Below are 15,708 nucleotides of genomic sequence, written 5' to 3'. Positions count from 1 at the left end.
AGAGGAGTTTAAAAGTAGAGCACTGTTGGTTTGAACAAGGAAACAGGAGAGGTTCGAATCCCAGAATCATCAGATATCCTCAGCTAGAAGGGACACAAAAGGATCTTTAAGTCCATGTCCTGGCTCTGCACTGGACAACCCCAAAATCCCACCATGTGTCCAAACAAATGGACAACAAATTTGGGTTGATCCATCCTCCCAGCCTCTTGGCATGGACAGGGACTGGTGGTGTTGGCTCTTCAGGTACAAATGTGTCCCCTGGGTTTCTTAGGATGTGCATCAACATTTTGGGGTCCCATGTATCCCATTCCTCAGAATATTTTGCACCCATGGGTGAGGGTTTTGCAAGACTTCCTGTAGCATTCAAACTCTTTGTGTCCTGTTTATCCCTCCAAATTACTGCCATCAAACTTGTGCTGACCTTGGACACAGTATTTCCCTCACCATGGGGGAGGTGTTGAGGGCAGCCCCAGGCTTCTCCCTCGTGTTCAGCCAAGTCAGCAGTGCAGAAAAGGTCAGTGACGTGGCCAGAGAAGGCAGGGGATGAAGGTGGAGGGTGCTGTGCTCAACCCACACGTAGGAGAGGCACTGTCAGTGTTCATTGATGGGGCTGGGAAGGAGCCTGCTGTGGGAGCTATGTGGGGTCTCTCCTAATAGGTGCAGGAGGAGGGAGATGGGCACTGTGTGCCACCACACACAAGGAGCATGTCAGCAGAGCTATCTGTATTGTTGACACTAAGTGAAATAATCCCACAGCAAACTTCAAAATTAGCATTTAAGAATGAGGAATAGGGGCAATTAGAGGGGAAGCAGTGCAGTGCCGGTGCCCCCAGCTCCCACCCTCATGCATCTTCTCACGCTGCTGCGTTCAGGTTCATCACCCTCATCTCTGGTGGAACACTGGGATCCCTGCAGCAGCTCTCGTCCTCCTGCCGAGTGAGGGGATCAATATTGGTCTCAGGAGCTGGAGCCTTCGAGAGCCTACATGTATCATTGTGAGCACTGTGGGGGCCAGAGCTCCAGCAAAGCCTGGCATCCAAAGCTCCCCAGCGCTTTGGAGGAGAGCAGCAGTGGTTGGAGGCACTGAAGGGTTACAGATGGTGAAAAGCCTCTGCTCAGAGGCAATGAGGGTGTAAGTGGGATGCAGAGATGGAGGAGCTGATGGCACTGGTCACATTGTGCAGAGAAGGGATGCGTGGGAGAGCTGGGATGGGGATGCAGTGTATGCTATGGGCTGGCGATATCATTCCCGAGATATTCTTCCTACCTTGCTGATGGGCTTTCTCCAGGTGAACTGCAGAGCCAGGATAAGTTTATTTCCCTCCCATGTGACAGGCGCTTTATTGTCTTTTGTCCCTTCTGGACTCGTAAGGCAGTTTCTGGAGATGGATACAGTGCCTTCAGGAAATTGTTAATGGGGGTTTGTCTTTGGTTTTAATTAGATCCCTTCAAGGGAAAACCTCCTGGCCTGCTTTATTATCCAGCTTTGTCAGGGCTTGTCTGCTTTATCTAAACACTTTGCAGAAGTCTCTTTACCTGTTTGCTTACCGGAGACATTATCATAATCCTGGTCAATTGGAAATGGGGAGCAAAGACGGCTCAGCAGACAAGTGAGTGCCGTCAGCTTAGCAGCTAATGGAGATCACTTTCCCAGACAGGTAAAGAAGCTGATGAGGTGATCCTTGTGGCAGGGTATCCATCAGTATTCTCTTTGTAGTGCCAATTGCCAGGGCACAGGAAAACTGGTGGTGGGAAATTGAGGTTAGCTGAGAAGGTGCCTCCAGGAATGCCATGTGCTCTGTGCCAGCTGATGGATGGGGCTTTTCTGCTGGTGGTGGTTCTGACATTCCCAGGAGGCACAGGAGGGCTGGTTTTTTTGTCTGGTCATCTGTAGCTGCAGGGGGCAGTCTGGGCTCTGGTGGAGAGGAGCATGATGCTGCCCAAAGCCGAAGGGAATCGGTCCTAAATTTGCTATTGAGTGGCAGTGACTGAAGAGAGGGCTGGAGGGTTGGGAAGGAGGAGCCTTTGCCTTCTTGCTCTTAGCATGGGTTTGTTACAGAGGTCTCCAAGTTGCTTCTGCCTGCTCATTCCAAGTGGTTTTGAGGGCAGTACCAGTCACCAGCACCACAGACAAGGCAGGGTGATGCTGTCCTTGCCCTCCCTCCTGTGAGAATGCCCACCTGGAGAATCCCTGGGTACTTGTGCAGTGCAGCTCTGAGATGTAAGTGTGAGATGTAAATGCAGAATGAACCACCCCAGTTCTCAGATGTCCTGGACTGGCCCCAGCTCTGCTCAGGAAGCACATCCCATATGCACCAGCTGAAGCTGGGCAGCAACAGTCAAACGTACTCAGCGCCGGCATGAGCATCTCATCCCTGTCACTTCAAACCCAAGTCCTTGTGCTTCACCCCTAATGAGGGGACCCGAGAGTACCTCGCAGGGCTGTAGTCTGGATATTTATATGAGCACAGACATGCAAGTTGTCTGTTTTACATATTGCTGCCCTGATTTTTCAGTGCACGCAATGAATAATTTACAGAAGCCGTGTGTAAGTATCTCTTTATTATTCATTATAATGAAGTGAGACAGCAGTAATAGTCCACTAGACTGGAATCCCCCAGGGCCGAACTTTACTCGGCTGTGCTTAGCTCTCCCCCAGTTAATTTGAAGGAAGAGAGGGCTCGGCTTCCTGACAAGGACAATGCTGTCTGCCGGCACAAGGCTGCCCTGGTCCGGCAGAGCCGAGCTGGCGCCGGGGCATGTCTGACACCAGGCAGGCTCCCCTCGTGCCGGCGGTGCCGCGGCAGGCGTGGAGCGCCATCCGTCTTTCCCTGCGTCCATACGTGATGTGGCTGGCAGAGACGTACAGCTCCTGCAAGGGGAAAATTACTTGTTTGCAGGAGAATATATGGCTCGTTCCTCTGAACCGTGCACCCGGGGGGACCCTCAAGCATGCCAAGTATCGCCCCTTCCCTGCGCCCAATTAATAATCTCGATCGAGGTGATGCTCTGCAATCTCAGCAAGGGAGGCATATAACACCCCCAGAGCCTGGGCAGGAGAGGCACTGCAATGGGGATGAGGACAGGAACAGCCTCCCAGCTGCTCTCTGAATTTACAGGCATGTGGAGAGGGACTCACACGAGTTCCTTGATTGACTGTAGGTGCCTTTTCCTACAATCTTGGCTGCACAAAGCTGCGGCAGGTCTGCCACTGCTGGCTCTAGCTCACTTCTAGCTTGATTTTCCCTTTTTTTTTTCCATGCCAAGAGAAAGCTTCCCTAGCCTGGTCCTCAGGTGGCAAAGGTGAAGCTCCCAAGGGATGCTGGGCTCTTAATTTAACCAAATGTTCAGAGCTTTTGCTGCAGATACCATGGCAGCAGCAGAGAAGGTTGCAAGTAGATAGACGGAGAAGAATCTATCAAAGAGCATGAAAAAGCCATGTTTTCCAGGAACATTTTAATTCCCTTCCCCCCCATCCCATTCTTTGCCAAGTGTAACTCAACGCCGTGGACCGGAGCTGCCGAGCTCCTGCACGTCTCAGAGCAGGGAGGGTGGGAGCCAGACAGGAAATAAATAATGGAAACGACCGTGTTGTGTTTTCAAGGCACTTGTAGGATTTACAGCTGCTTATCCAAATGTTCCCTTCCCTTCCCCGTGTGCTGGCTTGGCTGTCTCCGGCTGTTTCTCTTCTTCTCCTCTCCCTGTGCATGTGCTGTGGCCCCTGTCCCCAGCAGTGGGGGTGTTTATAACCCTGGGGATGGCTCGAGGCCTGTGCCGACAAGCTGAACTGTCAGCACATTTTACAGCTTCATCTGGAATTCTCAGTGCACAGCAAAGGCAAGGGGGGCTGTGGAGGTGGATGAGAAGGAGGATAGAGATGGTCTGCCTGGCTTACAGAGGTCAAACAATGGGAATTTTGTCTGTGGTTCCCCAGTTGTGTGTAAAAGAAAAAGGGAGGTTTTATTTCTGGTGAACCCACTGTTTATGTGAAATCTCACGTGATGGGGAATGTGGAAACAGGGAGCACGACCACAGTATGCAGCATCTCCATGCTGACAGAGCTGGGGAGCCACACTCCCATCCTGCTCCCATCCCTTTTTAGGACCTGGGATGCTCTGTGCGTGTCCCGTTCCAGGTGTGTGACCCTCTGTGTGTCCCCTCCAGGTGTACTGTGGATGACCGGGTCACGCGGGTAGCGTGGCTGAACCGCAGCACCATCCTGTATGCCGGCAATGACAAGTGGTCTATAGACAACCGTGTGGTCATCCTGTCCTACACCAAGACCCAGTACAGCATCAAGATACACAATGTGGACATATACGATGAGGGCCCTTACACCTGCTCTGTGCAGACAGACAATCACCCCAAGACTTCACGCGTCCATCTCATCGTGCAAGGTAGGTCAGAACATGCCTCGTGCTGTTGCTGGATGGTTTGATCTGGAAGGCTGCCTGGACTTGGGAAGGGTTTGGAGGCCCTCTTGGTAGGGGAGTTGGAGCCAGCATTAGCTGCTTCAGAGATTGCATGGCATGGGAACAGTGGTGTGGACAAGTGCCCACCAGGGAGGAGATGAGTGTGTATTGTGTCAGCCTTGCTGTGTTGTACAGTTGTCACATGGGGCACAGGACACCTGAGAACTGGCAGTGGGGCTGCTGAGCTCTTCTTTATTTCCCCTTTGCCTGTCCATGCTGTGAATTTGACCTGTTTCCACTGCTTGGAACCATGTTGCTCAGCTCACTCGGTCAAGGATTCGGTAGTGAAGTTCTCAAGCACATGTTCGAAGATGCTTTAGGGGAGCCAAAAGCAACATACTGCCAGGCACAGAGGAGAAGCAGGGACCAGCAGCACAAGGCTCCATGGTTTTGGGAGAGAGGTCGAAATCACTGTGGGGCCATGAAAGGTCTTGGCACAAGGCTTCATAGGCAATTGTATCAATGTAGCAGATGCTGTTGGGCTGCAAAGCAGTGTCCTCAAGCTGTTCTGATGGGGGGATCCAGGTGCTGGCAGTTCAGAGGGGCCAGTAGCTCTCTGATGGATGCTGCCTCTGGATTCTTGCAGCTTTGCACCAGCTACTGGCTTTTGTCCGGTCTCTAGATTAATTTTTCAGAGTTAGTGTTAGTTCAGGTTAGATAAAGATAATGAAAGTTTCCTAATCCTCTTAAAGAAGATTTATTTGGCTGAGTAGAAAGCTCTCGGAATACAATAAAGCGTGTATAAAACCAGGACCTAATCTTTCCTTTAATTTCAAATAGCTGATGGGTATTGATTTTGCAATGAGCAAATCTGAAAACTTTCTCAGCCTCAACACGTCTCTGAGAAGCCCCCAGCAGAGTTATGTATGTATTTATGTACCCTTCTCATTGGCTAGAGGAATGGGTTGATTGTGGTCACCTATCCAACAGGTTTTCCTGCCTGGTTGTTGTGGGAATGTGTTGGGAAACCCTAGATTGTGTGCACCAGGCTGCGGTGAAGAAGGGGAGTGCTCATCTCGGGAAGAGGGGAGAGGAGATCCACTGGAAACATCCCTCCGTCTCCTTGTTCGGAGCTGTCCCTCTCCTCCTTTTCAAGCTGTGTGTGAGCTGTCCATCTGTGAGGTTTAATCTGTTTATCCTGTCTGCTCTCTAATCGTGCTAATCCATCCAGTCAACACCGGTGAAGTATCCAAGTGCTTTGCACCTAATGAAATCAGGTGAACTGGCAGTGAAGCTCAGCACCCGCTGCCCTCACCCCTTTCTCAGGGTGATGCAGGCACTTGCCAGGCACAGCCAGGTGAAGGTGAGAGAGAGTTTGTGTCCAGAGTGACGGTCTGGTGGTGAAGCATTCCTAACTGTGCTGGGGAAAGTTTTTTTCCTGGTGTGAGCAAGTCCTGTTGAATTGCTCCCACCGCAGCGATGACTGTGGTTCTCAGCAGTGTCACTTCTGCACAGCTGGAGGGAAGCAAGAGAGGAACTGTGGGTGCAGGCACGGGTCAAGTGGTCCATGCTGAGCAGTGTCTGTACTTCCCTTTCAATGTGTTAAGCTCAAACCACATGGTTTTCCCAGCTGAGAAAATCCATCTGTAGGCGCCTTTGATGGTGGTGATGAGAGAGGCAAATCCTCCTGTGTTCTGTTCCTGATTCAGCCTGAGGAAGAGAAGTTTGTGTAGAGGTGCCATAGCAGCCGTCCAGTATCTGAAGGAGCCTACAAAGATGTTAAGAGGGACTCTTCATCAGGAGTTGTAGTTAAAAGGAATAATGGGTTCAAACTGAAAGAGAGGAAATTTAGGCTTGATGTAAAGAAGAAATTCCTTCCTGTGAGGGTGGTGAGGCTGTGGCACAGGTTTCCCAGAAAAGCTGTGGCTGCCCCATCCCTGGAAGTGTTCAAGGTCAGGTTGGAGCAACCTGGTCTAGTGAAAGGTGTCCCTGCCCATGGCAAGGGATGGAACAAGATGATCTTTAAGGTCACTTCTAACCCAAGCCATTCTATCATTCAGCTCCACTGCAGTTCCTCAGTGGCTAAATTGTGCTTTTTGTTTGGGTGAACAACACGCAGTCCATTGCTCAGTGCTGAGAGGAAAGGAATGATTTTCCAAAGATGGATTTAGTCCTGGCTGTTACTGCAAGCAGAGCACACACTTTTTCAGGGATGGGAGCAAAGCCCTGTTTCTGGCCTCAAAATTGAGGTTTAGCTCTGTCCTCTGGTTTTTTGCCCTCACTGTGCCAGCAGGATGCCAAACAAGCAGTAATGACTAGTTAGCGGCTATATTCAGGTCAATTAATTTCTATTTGTATTTTGCAAAACTAAAAGTTGGCCGGAGAGAGTATTGATTCTTTGTGCCCATGTTCAATTGGGTTTTAATTGTGCTACTGAGGGGCCCAGCCTTCCCTCCCAGCAACCCAGCAATAAATCTGCCAGGGAATCGCCGTCAACAGTAAATGTGTCTCTTAGTAGCACTATTAATATGTCTCTTGCATTGGTTCATTGCAACAGCCGTTAACAGCGTTTATAAGAGCGTAGATGGCAGGAAGCCAGAGGGTTTTTTTTGTCTCCCTTTTCCTCTTTTTGTCAGGAGCTGCCTCGTGTTGAAGGGATGGATGCTTTCAGAGATATGTGTGGTGTTTATGGCACGCTAGTGTGTTCTGGGGGGAGTTTGGGATGCAGAGAGAACAGGCATTTAAGCTCATATAAGCAGAAGATGAGCCACCCTGTCCTCCTCTTGTCATAAAGGCTGGAGTGGACCTGTAAGTGGGGTGGACCTTGGTGAGCCCTCCTGCCTCTGGGGTGAGCAGTGTGAAGGCCACCTCTCAAAAAGGGGCAGAGGGAGAGCTCCTGGGAGGTGCAGGCTTGCAAGGGGAGCCAGGAGCCCATAATGGCATCATGCTGCAGGATGGTTTTGCAGTGAGTAATGCTGCAGTGGTTTTGGAGGGGTAGACCCTAGTCAGGACACAGCCCTGCCTTCATGGCTTGGAGTGCTTCAGGTTGTACTTCAGTCTGAAATGTGGAGCTCAGGGTCAGTGTTTTGGTGGAGGCTGTGAGCCTGAGATCCCTTCTGGTCTAGATTTCGGTGGTGAACATTGGTACTGGCCGTCCCTACCTAACAGTGGTCTTTGGTATTTCTCAGATGTCCTCTGTTTCTGATTCATTTAAAGAACCCTTCCCTGTCCTGTCTTAATCCTACTTGCCATACTGAAGCCTCTCCCAGCTGTTGGCATTGTTTCTCTTTTTTCTGGTTGGCACAATCCATTTTCTGTCTTGGTGTTTGTTACTTCCCTCGCCCTGGGAACCAGGCCAGGTTCTGAAGGGCCATGGCCTTTGTTTATGTGGTGTGTTATCCAAATGCACCTAGGGATGCTCTCCTGGAGCTGGTCCTGTGTCTCACTCACCGCCTCTGAAAGCAGCATCAGTGCAGATGTAGTTTCTCCATGAGTGTTTCGAAACCAAACTGAGACGTTTATTTTTCCCTTGTGTTAACAACTGGCTCCCTAGAGCTCTCAAAGGGCCACCCCCCACCCCAAGCCACCCCCATGGAGATCTTTTTCTCCAAAGAGGAAAGGCTGGATGAAAAGTTGCAGTCAGAACCCTATCTCAACATTCCTTCCTCCCTGAAGAGGCAGAGGATGGGCAAGAGAGTGAAAACAGCCAGATGAAGGTGATGCAGGAGCAGTGTGATAGTGAATTCAATGACAAAACAGCCCAAAGAAAATCTGGAAGGAATAGCAAAGTTTGAAGAAGGAAGCAACTAGAAGGAAAAAAAAAGAAAAAAAGAATGAGAAGAAAAGCCCAGAGTCCCTAGAACAAAGGAAAGAGAGAAGGAAACGTGCACATACAGAAAAGCACTGGAGCATCAAAAGGGCAGGAGGCAGCAAAGGGGAGAAATGAAAGAGCAATGAAAGAGTGAGGGCAGGGAGAGGGGGAAGGTCTGGAAGGAGGAAGAGTCAAACTGGCAGGCAGAAAACAACACACACTGCCCAGACAGGAGCAGCCACTGCCCCTAAAGTGCCTGCCATGACATGCCAACCCAAAATCCAGATAGGAGAATGGGAAAGGAACAGGATGGGGTCCGCCTGACAGCATCCTTGGGCTCCCAGTCTCAAAGCTGCCTGAAACTGGTGAAGAGGAGCCATCAGGATGTGCCACAGGGACCAGCAGCAACAGATGATTAATTACTGCAAGAAAACAAAACTGGGGAAGAGGAGGGAGAACTGGTGAAATTGTTTCCCCATTATATTTCCGAGCAGAAAGAACGTTTTAGCTCGTGCACAAATAGCTCCCTGGGAAGCACTCTCACTTCCTAATTGTTCATAAATTTACTGACAGGTGGTTACACAGTAGGTATAACACTGTGAGTTTCGTTTTTATTGCTTTCCCTGTCTTAACATGAAAACTTGGAGAAAAAGGATGCACTACTAGCAGTCAGGTGACTCCACCTGGAAAAGGGTGCTCTGTGCCTGTATTTAATTTTTGCTGTGTTCCTTCCTGTAAATCCCACAGAGATCCCACGGAGAGTGTTTTACCTGGGGAATGCTATGAAAAGAGGGTGCTCAAGATCTCAAGCAAAGGGAAAAGGAAGATATTACCAAAATGGAGTGCCTGCAGAAAATGTGAAGCCGTGACACGCAGCTCACTTGGCAGGGAAATTTGACAAAAATCATTTTGTTGACCAAACTGTAGCTTTTAGAAGTGCTTAATCCATTATCTCAATAAAATCAGCTCTGATGAGCCTCTCAGACAGGGCTGTCACCAGAACGGTTCGATCAGAGATGATCATCGTCGCTGCCGAGTAGCAACGTGTTGTTAAAACTCTTGATATTACCTCCTTGCCCCAGTCACTTCCCCTGTGGGAACATTGAGGTGCATTTTCACAGGGTTACCTCTGTGTCCTTGCAGGTATCTCCTGCACCACAAAAGCAGTGAGCTGCAGAGAGGGAAAACATCCATTTCCATCTGCCAGCCAGGAGCTGGCTCTCAGGTGCCCCATTTAATGCCATCAGCCCCACACAGGAGCTGTTCCAGGGAAGGTCTCATATTGCTGGTGCCTTCAGCAGACACACAGGGACTGGAGGAGGCCTGGTGCCCACCCTGCTGTGCTTCTCATCAGTGAAGGAGATGGAAAGCACAGGCAAAATGTGAGTTTTCAGCATATTTGCCTCCTTTGTGCTGACTTTCTGTACGCTAATGAGACCTTGCACAGTGACACCTCTGACAGCCCCATCCTGCCTGTGCTGGGGAGGCTTGTGCAGAGCTGGAGATGCCTGGGGCTATAGGCAGCTGGGGTGCTGGGAAGGGAGGCAGTGTCATCTCCTGCAGGCATCCGACCCCTGCTAGGGTGATAGTCCCTCTCCCTGCTGGTGACAGCATCACCTGTCACAGGACACAGCTGGACACTGCAGCTGCAGAGGTGAGGGAGCTGCATGAATGCTGCATCTCCCCAAACTAGGAGATGTGTGAGAGGGGATGGAAAGGGAGGTGCCAGGGTGCTGTAGGTGTGACAGTGTCCATGGAGGCTTCAGAGCTCCAAAGATGAGATGTTCCTCTCTGCTGCCCCTATGGGGACCTGCCCCCCAAGTAGGAGTGGACAAGTGGCTGTTGCTTGGCAGTTTGAAGAACCCATAGTTATCTGTCATCTCCCCTTATCAGCAGTGTAGGAAGACATCTCTTTTAATGGATTAGGAGCTAATGATGTGGAGGAGGGACATCAGTTGCATGTGTCAGCCACTGTGCTCATGCAGGCTCTCCGCTCCGAGGCGTGCAGCAGTAATGATCTGGCAGCTAAAAATAATCCAGGGCCACGGCGGCGAGTGGCTCCGGTAGGGACCGGCGCTCGGGAGCAGCCGGGGGATGAGTCAGCCTGCACACGGTCGTGTGCGTCACCGTCATGTGCAGCCTCCGATCACGCAGCGATTCCCGAGGCGCTGTTTGTTCCCCGCATGGTTTAGCGGGGAAGAGGCGTCCCTGCGGGCAGTGACCGTCCCTCCTCACGCTTGGGTGTTTGGTAGTGGCTCGCCAGGTCCGAGTTCTCCCGTTGCTTTTGTCCCCAGATGGGACAACAAGTGCAAAGCCACCACTGGTGCCCGGAGCAGATGGTGGGGTGGAACATACTGGGGAGAGTCCCACAGATATCCCAAGTATTGCACAGGACCTGGCAGTGTCACCAAGGTGTGATGCCATGGCCAGCCCCATGGGGCCCAGTCTGTGGGGTGAGGGGAGGGATGGCACCTCACAGTCCCCACAGATAGTGGCAGACACTGGCACGTGCCCAAGCCCCGTGGAGAGCGTGGATTGGTGCATCAGGCAGTGCAGGTCTCAAGTGGTAAAGGATGGAGATAAATCACGGGCTTATTGTTATTGAATTTAGTGGCATCGCTTTCACATTCAATTTCTCTCGCCGGCTTTCCCAACAAACAAGAAATTACAGTACAAATGTATTTTTTGCCTTACCAAACCTTATGCATTAACTTCCCTGTGATTAATATTACGCAGGGCTGACGAAACCCTCTGCACGCCGCTCGTCGCTCTGGTGAGACCATGCCGTTCATCGGTTCCTCGGGATTTATTCTTTATTCCATTTGCTTATAATTGAAGACTTCTGCAAGGAAGGACTATGGATAAAAGTGGATAGAAATGGTGTTCTGCCCTGTTTTTCTCACTGCAGCTGTATAGAGCAGGGGGAGGGAAATGTAGAGAACCAAGGTAATTTAGGGAAAGGATGCTGTCAGCAGGTAAAGGACTAGGAACAGCACCCATAGTCATGCTGGAGGGCTGCAAGGCATTAGCAGGGCTGCCTGACCTGTGAGGGGACCAAGAAAAACCTATGGGGGTTGGGAGAGGCTTTGGACTCCATGCCCAGCACCAATCCCAAGCTGTCACCCCCTTGAGACAAGGCAGCTTTGGTGGGATGTGCTTGTCAGGGCAGGCATGCCTTGGCCATCCCTATCTCATGGTATTGACAGGGTGTGGCTGCAGGCTGGCTTTATCACCTGTCATGTTTGCCATCAAACTTGCCCTGCCTGCATCCTTAAATCCCCCTACTTTCCACCTGCTCCTTCCATGGCAAACCAGTGTGTCCTTGAGACACCAACCTTGACAGCCCAGTCAGTGGGATCTATAAAAATGTAATCAAGGTCCTTTGATGTCCTTCTCCAAGTCCTGGTAACCTCATAGGCAACGATTGCAGTCACAGGTATTGAGCTGCCCAGTGGGGTCCCCGTGCTGTCCATGGGTGTCCCTGCTGGCTCACAGGGGCATTCCTGATTGGATTAGGGCAGGCAGTGGAAGCACGGCCATGCTTCCCTGGCCTCTGGATGTTCAGGAAATGCAATTCCCTGCTGTGAGACCTGCTGGCATGTCTGTGTCAGCATCCTTTGCTAAGGGAAGGGCTTTCAGGCTGATACATGGGTTTGTATGGCTTGGGGTTTTCCAAATGGGAGCACTGGGACTGTCGTGGTTATGGTAGTGGTTATTTTTTCCACAGGAGTGAAAGTGTTTCTGTTCCCAGGAGGGGGACAGGCTCACATCTGTGCCCAGAACACCAGTTTCTGCGTCTCATTTTGTACTTGTGGTTTGGGTCTCAGAGAACAGGAAAGGGCTGTCAGCCTTGAACTGGAGGTGTCCAGGAGGGTAAGGATAGAATAATGACTGTGATTTTGCTGATGCCCTGCATCACACACCATCGCTCTAGTCCAGCATCTGCAGGCAAAATCACACAAGGAAGAGACAGGCTGCCATCTGGAGCAGGGGTGGCATCCCAAGGTCTCAGCATCCACTAACGATGGTGATGTCATCTCGGACCAAAACTGCTCATGAGGAGGGCTGGTTTGCAGGCTCAGGAGCAGATGAAAAATGCCCCAGTTGTGGGAAGCTTTGTCCTGGATGTTCTTGTAGTTTGCAGATGTTCCTGGTACCAGTTTGAGGAGCTGTTAGGAGGGGAGAGGTGCAAGGATGCTGGTAATATGGATTAGTGTTATCTTGTCTGAGTGAGGAAGGGCCATTTACAGCCTTCCTGCAGCTCATTGTGGCTGCGCTGTCGGAGTTGGCCAGTTCTGCTCTGAGCGTTAACTACGTTTTCCAGCAGTTGCCAGCACACACTTTTCATTTTTGGATTGCTGCTTTCCCCTGAAGGACTCAGACAATCTCCCTCTGCTATAACAGACTGTACTTCTATATTAATGTGTCAAGTTGCTGGGAAATTTACTGCTTTGCAGAACCCATAGGGCTGCAGAGCCCGCACCGCATCTCTGCCATGGCTCATCCTACTGTGCTGCCTCTCCCATGCCAGGAGAGAGGAGAACCTCCCTGGGAGTGTGAGGAGAGCTTCCCTGGGGGTGTGAGGAGAGCCAGGCAGCCCCACTTTCCCTTGCAGGCAGTGCTGGTGTTGGCCATAGTGGGTTTCAGGTGATTATCCTGGTATCCCACTGCTGCAGGAGAGCCCTGGGTGCAAGGGGTGGGCATCAGATGCCACTTGACCTGGGCTTTCAGCATGTGTCCTTGGGGAGGGGGCACAGGACATCCTTTCTGGCATTGTAGGTATGGTGTTCCGTTTGGGGAGAGTTGTTAAATATGGCCTCATTTACTCCCTGGGGTGCAAACCCTTTAGGGGGTTGTGTCCAACAGCCCAGAGTGCCAGGCAGCAGCATCGGCAAGTGAGCTTTAATTGCTTTTTGCCATGGCCTGGGATATTTATGGGTACAGAGATTGCCAAGTTATTTATTAGATGGAGTATCTGGGGATAGAGTAATATAAATCACCCTGGCCGGTATTGAAGGAGCAGACGCTCAGTAATTTAAACAGCTTTAATAAATATGCTAAAATATGAGCCTTGTCACAGGCCATAATGAGAGCTGCTTACTGGGGTCTCGGCCATGGAGTGGGGGGCTGGTATAGTGAGTGGACCCCTCCACACCCCAGATCTATGCTTGGCTCCAGTCCAAGATACTGGTTTGGAGACACGGAATTGCTGACTAGACAGGGCAATGGAGGGGACACCAGCATCACACCATGGGACAGGTCTCATGACTGGCGCCTGCCAGCTGTGCCTGGCAAGCTGGTGTGTTGATGGTGCCTTTGGTGGCTGTTGTGTCTTGCAGTGCCCCCCCAGATTGTCAACATCTCGTCGGACATCACCGTGAACGAGGGCAGCAGCGTGACCCTCATGTGCCTGGCCTTTGGGAGACCGGAGCCCACCGTCACGTGGCGGCACCTCTCCGGGAAAGGTGAGCCCTTCCTTGGTGGAAGAACTTCCTGGGTCGGAGGAGGGGCTGTCCTGGCCTGTGTGGGATGCATGGTTGTCCCTATAGAGGTGGTCAGGGTGGCATTAAGGTGGCTCACAGTCAGAGGTGCTGACATTTTGGTGAGACCTGGGATGGGGCTGAGGATCCTTGTCAAGTGCTTCCTGGGTGAAGGGGATGCCAGATGCCCAGGCAGGGGGTGTCAGGGCAGGGGCACAGGGAAGTTCCTGATGCTGGTGTCCATGGGTGACGGTGCCACACGTTCAGTACATCCCCCAGGGCAGACCTTTGTGAGTGAGGATGAGTACCTGGAGATCACGGGCATCACACGGGAGCAGTCTGGGGAGTACGAATGCAGCGCCGTCAACGACGTGGCCGTCCCAGACGTGCGGAAAGTCAAAGTTACCGTCAACTGTGAGTGCAGGGCACAGGGGAATGGGGGGGGTGGTGGGTGCCCGTGGCCCAGTGTGACACAGCAAGATGTCTCTGCAGACCCGCCGTACATCTCCAACGCCAAGAACACGGGCGCCTCGGTGGGCCAGAAGGGCATCCTGCAGTGCGAGGCTTCAGCCGTCCCCGTGGCGGAGTTTCAGTGGTTCAAGGAGGATACCAGGTGAGGGGTGCAGAGGGGGTGGAGGATGGGAGGGTTGCAGAGGGGGTGGAGGATGGGAGGGTTGCCACAGCCTTGGGGTGACCAGATGAGGAGGTAGAGGGGGGTGACAGTGTCTGAGACCGTCATGTGGAGAAAGGCTGGGATCAGCACTCACCACTCATTTTGGTGGATGCTCAACGAAGGGCTGAGGAGATCCCAGAGCTGTTTCTCCCAGGGATGGTGGTTGTGGGCCACATGGGTCAGGCTAGGTTATGGGATGGAGAGTGGAATGGAGAGTTTATCTTCAAAACTGCAATGCACAAGTCCAGTGGGGGCACATGTGGGTGCATAGTGGTGTTGGCTGGTGGGAAGCAAAGGAGTGCCCAGGGAGGCACCAGGGATCCACCCCAGCCCTGTTCTCCCAGCTATCCGTGTTTCCCTGCAGGTTAGCGAATGGGCTGGAGGGCGTGCGGATCGAGAGCAAGGGCCGCCTGTCCACGCTGACCTTCTTCAACGTCTCGGAGAAGGACTACGGCAACTACACGTGTGTGGCCACGAACAAGCTGGGCAACACCAACGCCAGCATCATCCTCTATGGTAGGTGCCGGTTTTTTGCAGTAAGCTGAGATGACAAGGAGGAATAAGAGGAGAGTGAAGAGGAGGCATTTGGAGAGGAGGAGGATGAAGAAGAGGAAGAGGAGGAGGAGGATGAAGAGGAGTTTGAATAGCATGATGAGCAGGATGAAGAGAAGGAGGCTGGCAGACGGCCAGTGGTGGAGTGATGGAGCAGAGCTGGCTGTATTTGGTGTTCCTGGTCCATCGAGGTGCCAAACAGCACAAACCCTGAGCAGTGAGAGGATGCTCAGAGGATGAGATCTGTATCAGCCCGACACTGGGTGCACAGCACAGTTGGCCACAGTCGGCTGACCCCTGTTGTTGCTGGAGCAGGGGTGAGGAGGGAGCCTGGGACAGGTGAGAACACGCTCTGGGTGCATGGTGTGGGGTTTTCCCTTGTTTGCTACTGGCAGGACTGCCAGCAGTGATCACATTGTACTAGCAATAGCAGGATGGGTGACATCAGCCTGGGTGATTCAGGTGGCCAGGGCAGGAAGGTGTTTGAGGAATGTTGTCATCAAGGACAACTGTCACTGAGGAAGGTGGCATGTACCTGTGGCATGTCCCTTTGGCATTCTGACAAACGGAGAGAGCTGTCACAATCCAAGGGTGGACAGCAGGAGCCTGCCTTCCCCCAGCAGGAGGGAAAGGATGGAAGTCAGGTAGCAGGCTCAAGGGGATGTTGAGAGGGAGAAGAATTTCCACACCAGCTTGGACTTTGGATGGGTGGACACTGTGGAGGGGGCCTGGGGGGTGCTTGGTGTTTTGGGGTGGTGGGAGAGGCACATCTTTGGCTTT

The 15,708-nt window shown here is 51.9% G+C and overlaps 1 protein-coding gene across 1 annotated transcript in view; it reads left to right on the top strand.

Moving 5' to 3' along the window:
• Positions 1-15,708, top strand: part of LOC121360645 (opioid-binding protein/cell adhesion molecule homolog) — a 106,555-nt gene that overhangs the window by 78,998 nt on the left and 11,849 nt on the right. The window contains exons 2-6 of the mRNA XM_041480659.1: positions 4,165-4,397; positions 13,563-13,688; positions 13,983-14,117; positions 14,196-14,316; positions 14,741-14,892. Coding sequence (XP_041336593.1) covers positions 4,165-4,397; positions 13,563-13,688; positions 13,983-14,117; positions 14,196-14,316; positions 14,741-14,892 — 767 coding nt within the window. The remainder of the gene's footprint in view (positions 1-4,164; positions 4,398-13,562; positions 13,689-13,982; positions 14,118-14,195; positions 14,317-14,740; positions 14,893-15,708) is intronic.

This window comes from Pyrgilauda ruficollis, unplaced genomic scaffold, assembly GCF_017590135.1.
Source record: "Pyrgilauda ruficollis isolate IOZ18807 unplaced genomic scaffold, ASM1759013v1 scaffold52, whole genome shotgun sequence".
Taxonomy (NCBI): domain Eukaryota; kingdom Metazoa; phylum Chordata; class Aves; order Passeriformes; family Passeridae; genus Pyrgilauda; species Pyrgilauda ruficollis.
Note: the sequence above shows the minus strand (reverse complement) of the source record. Positions and strands in the feature narration are given on the sequence as shown.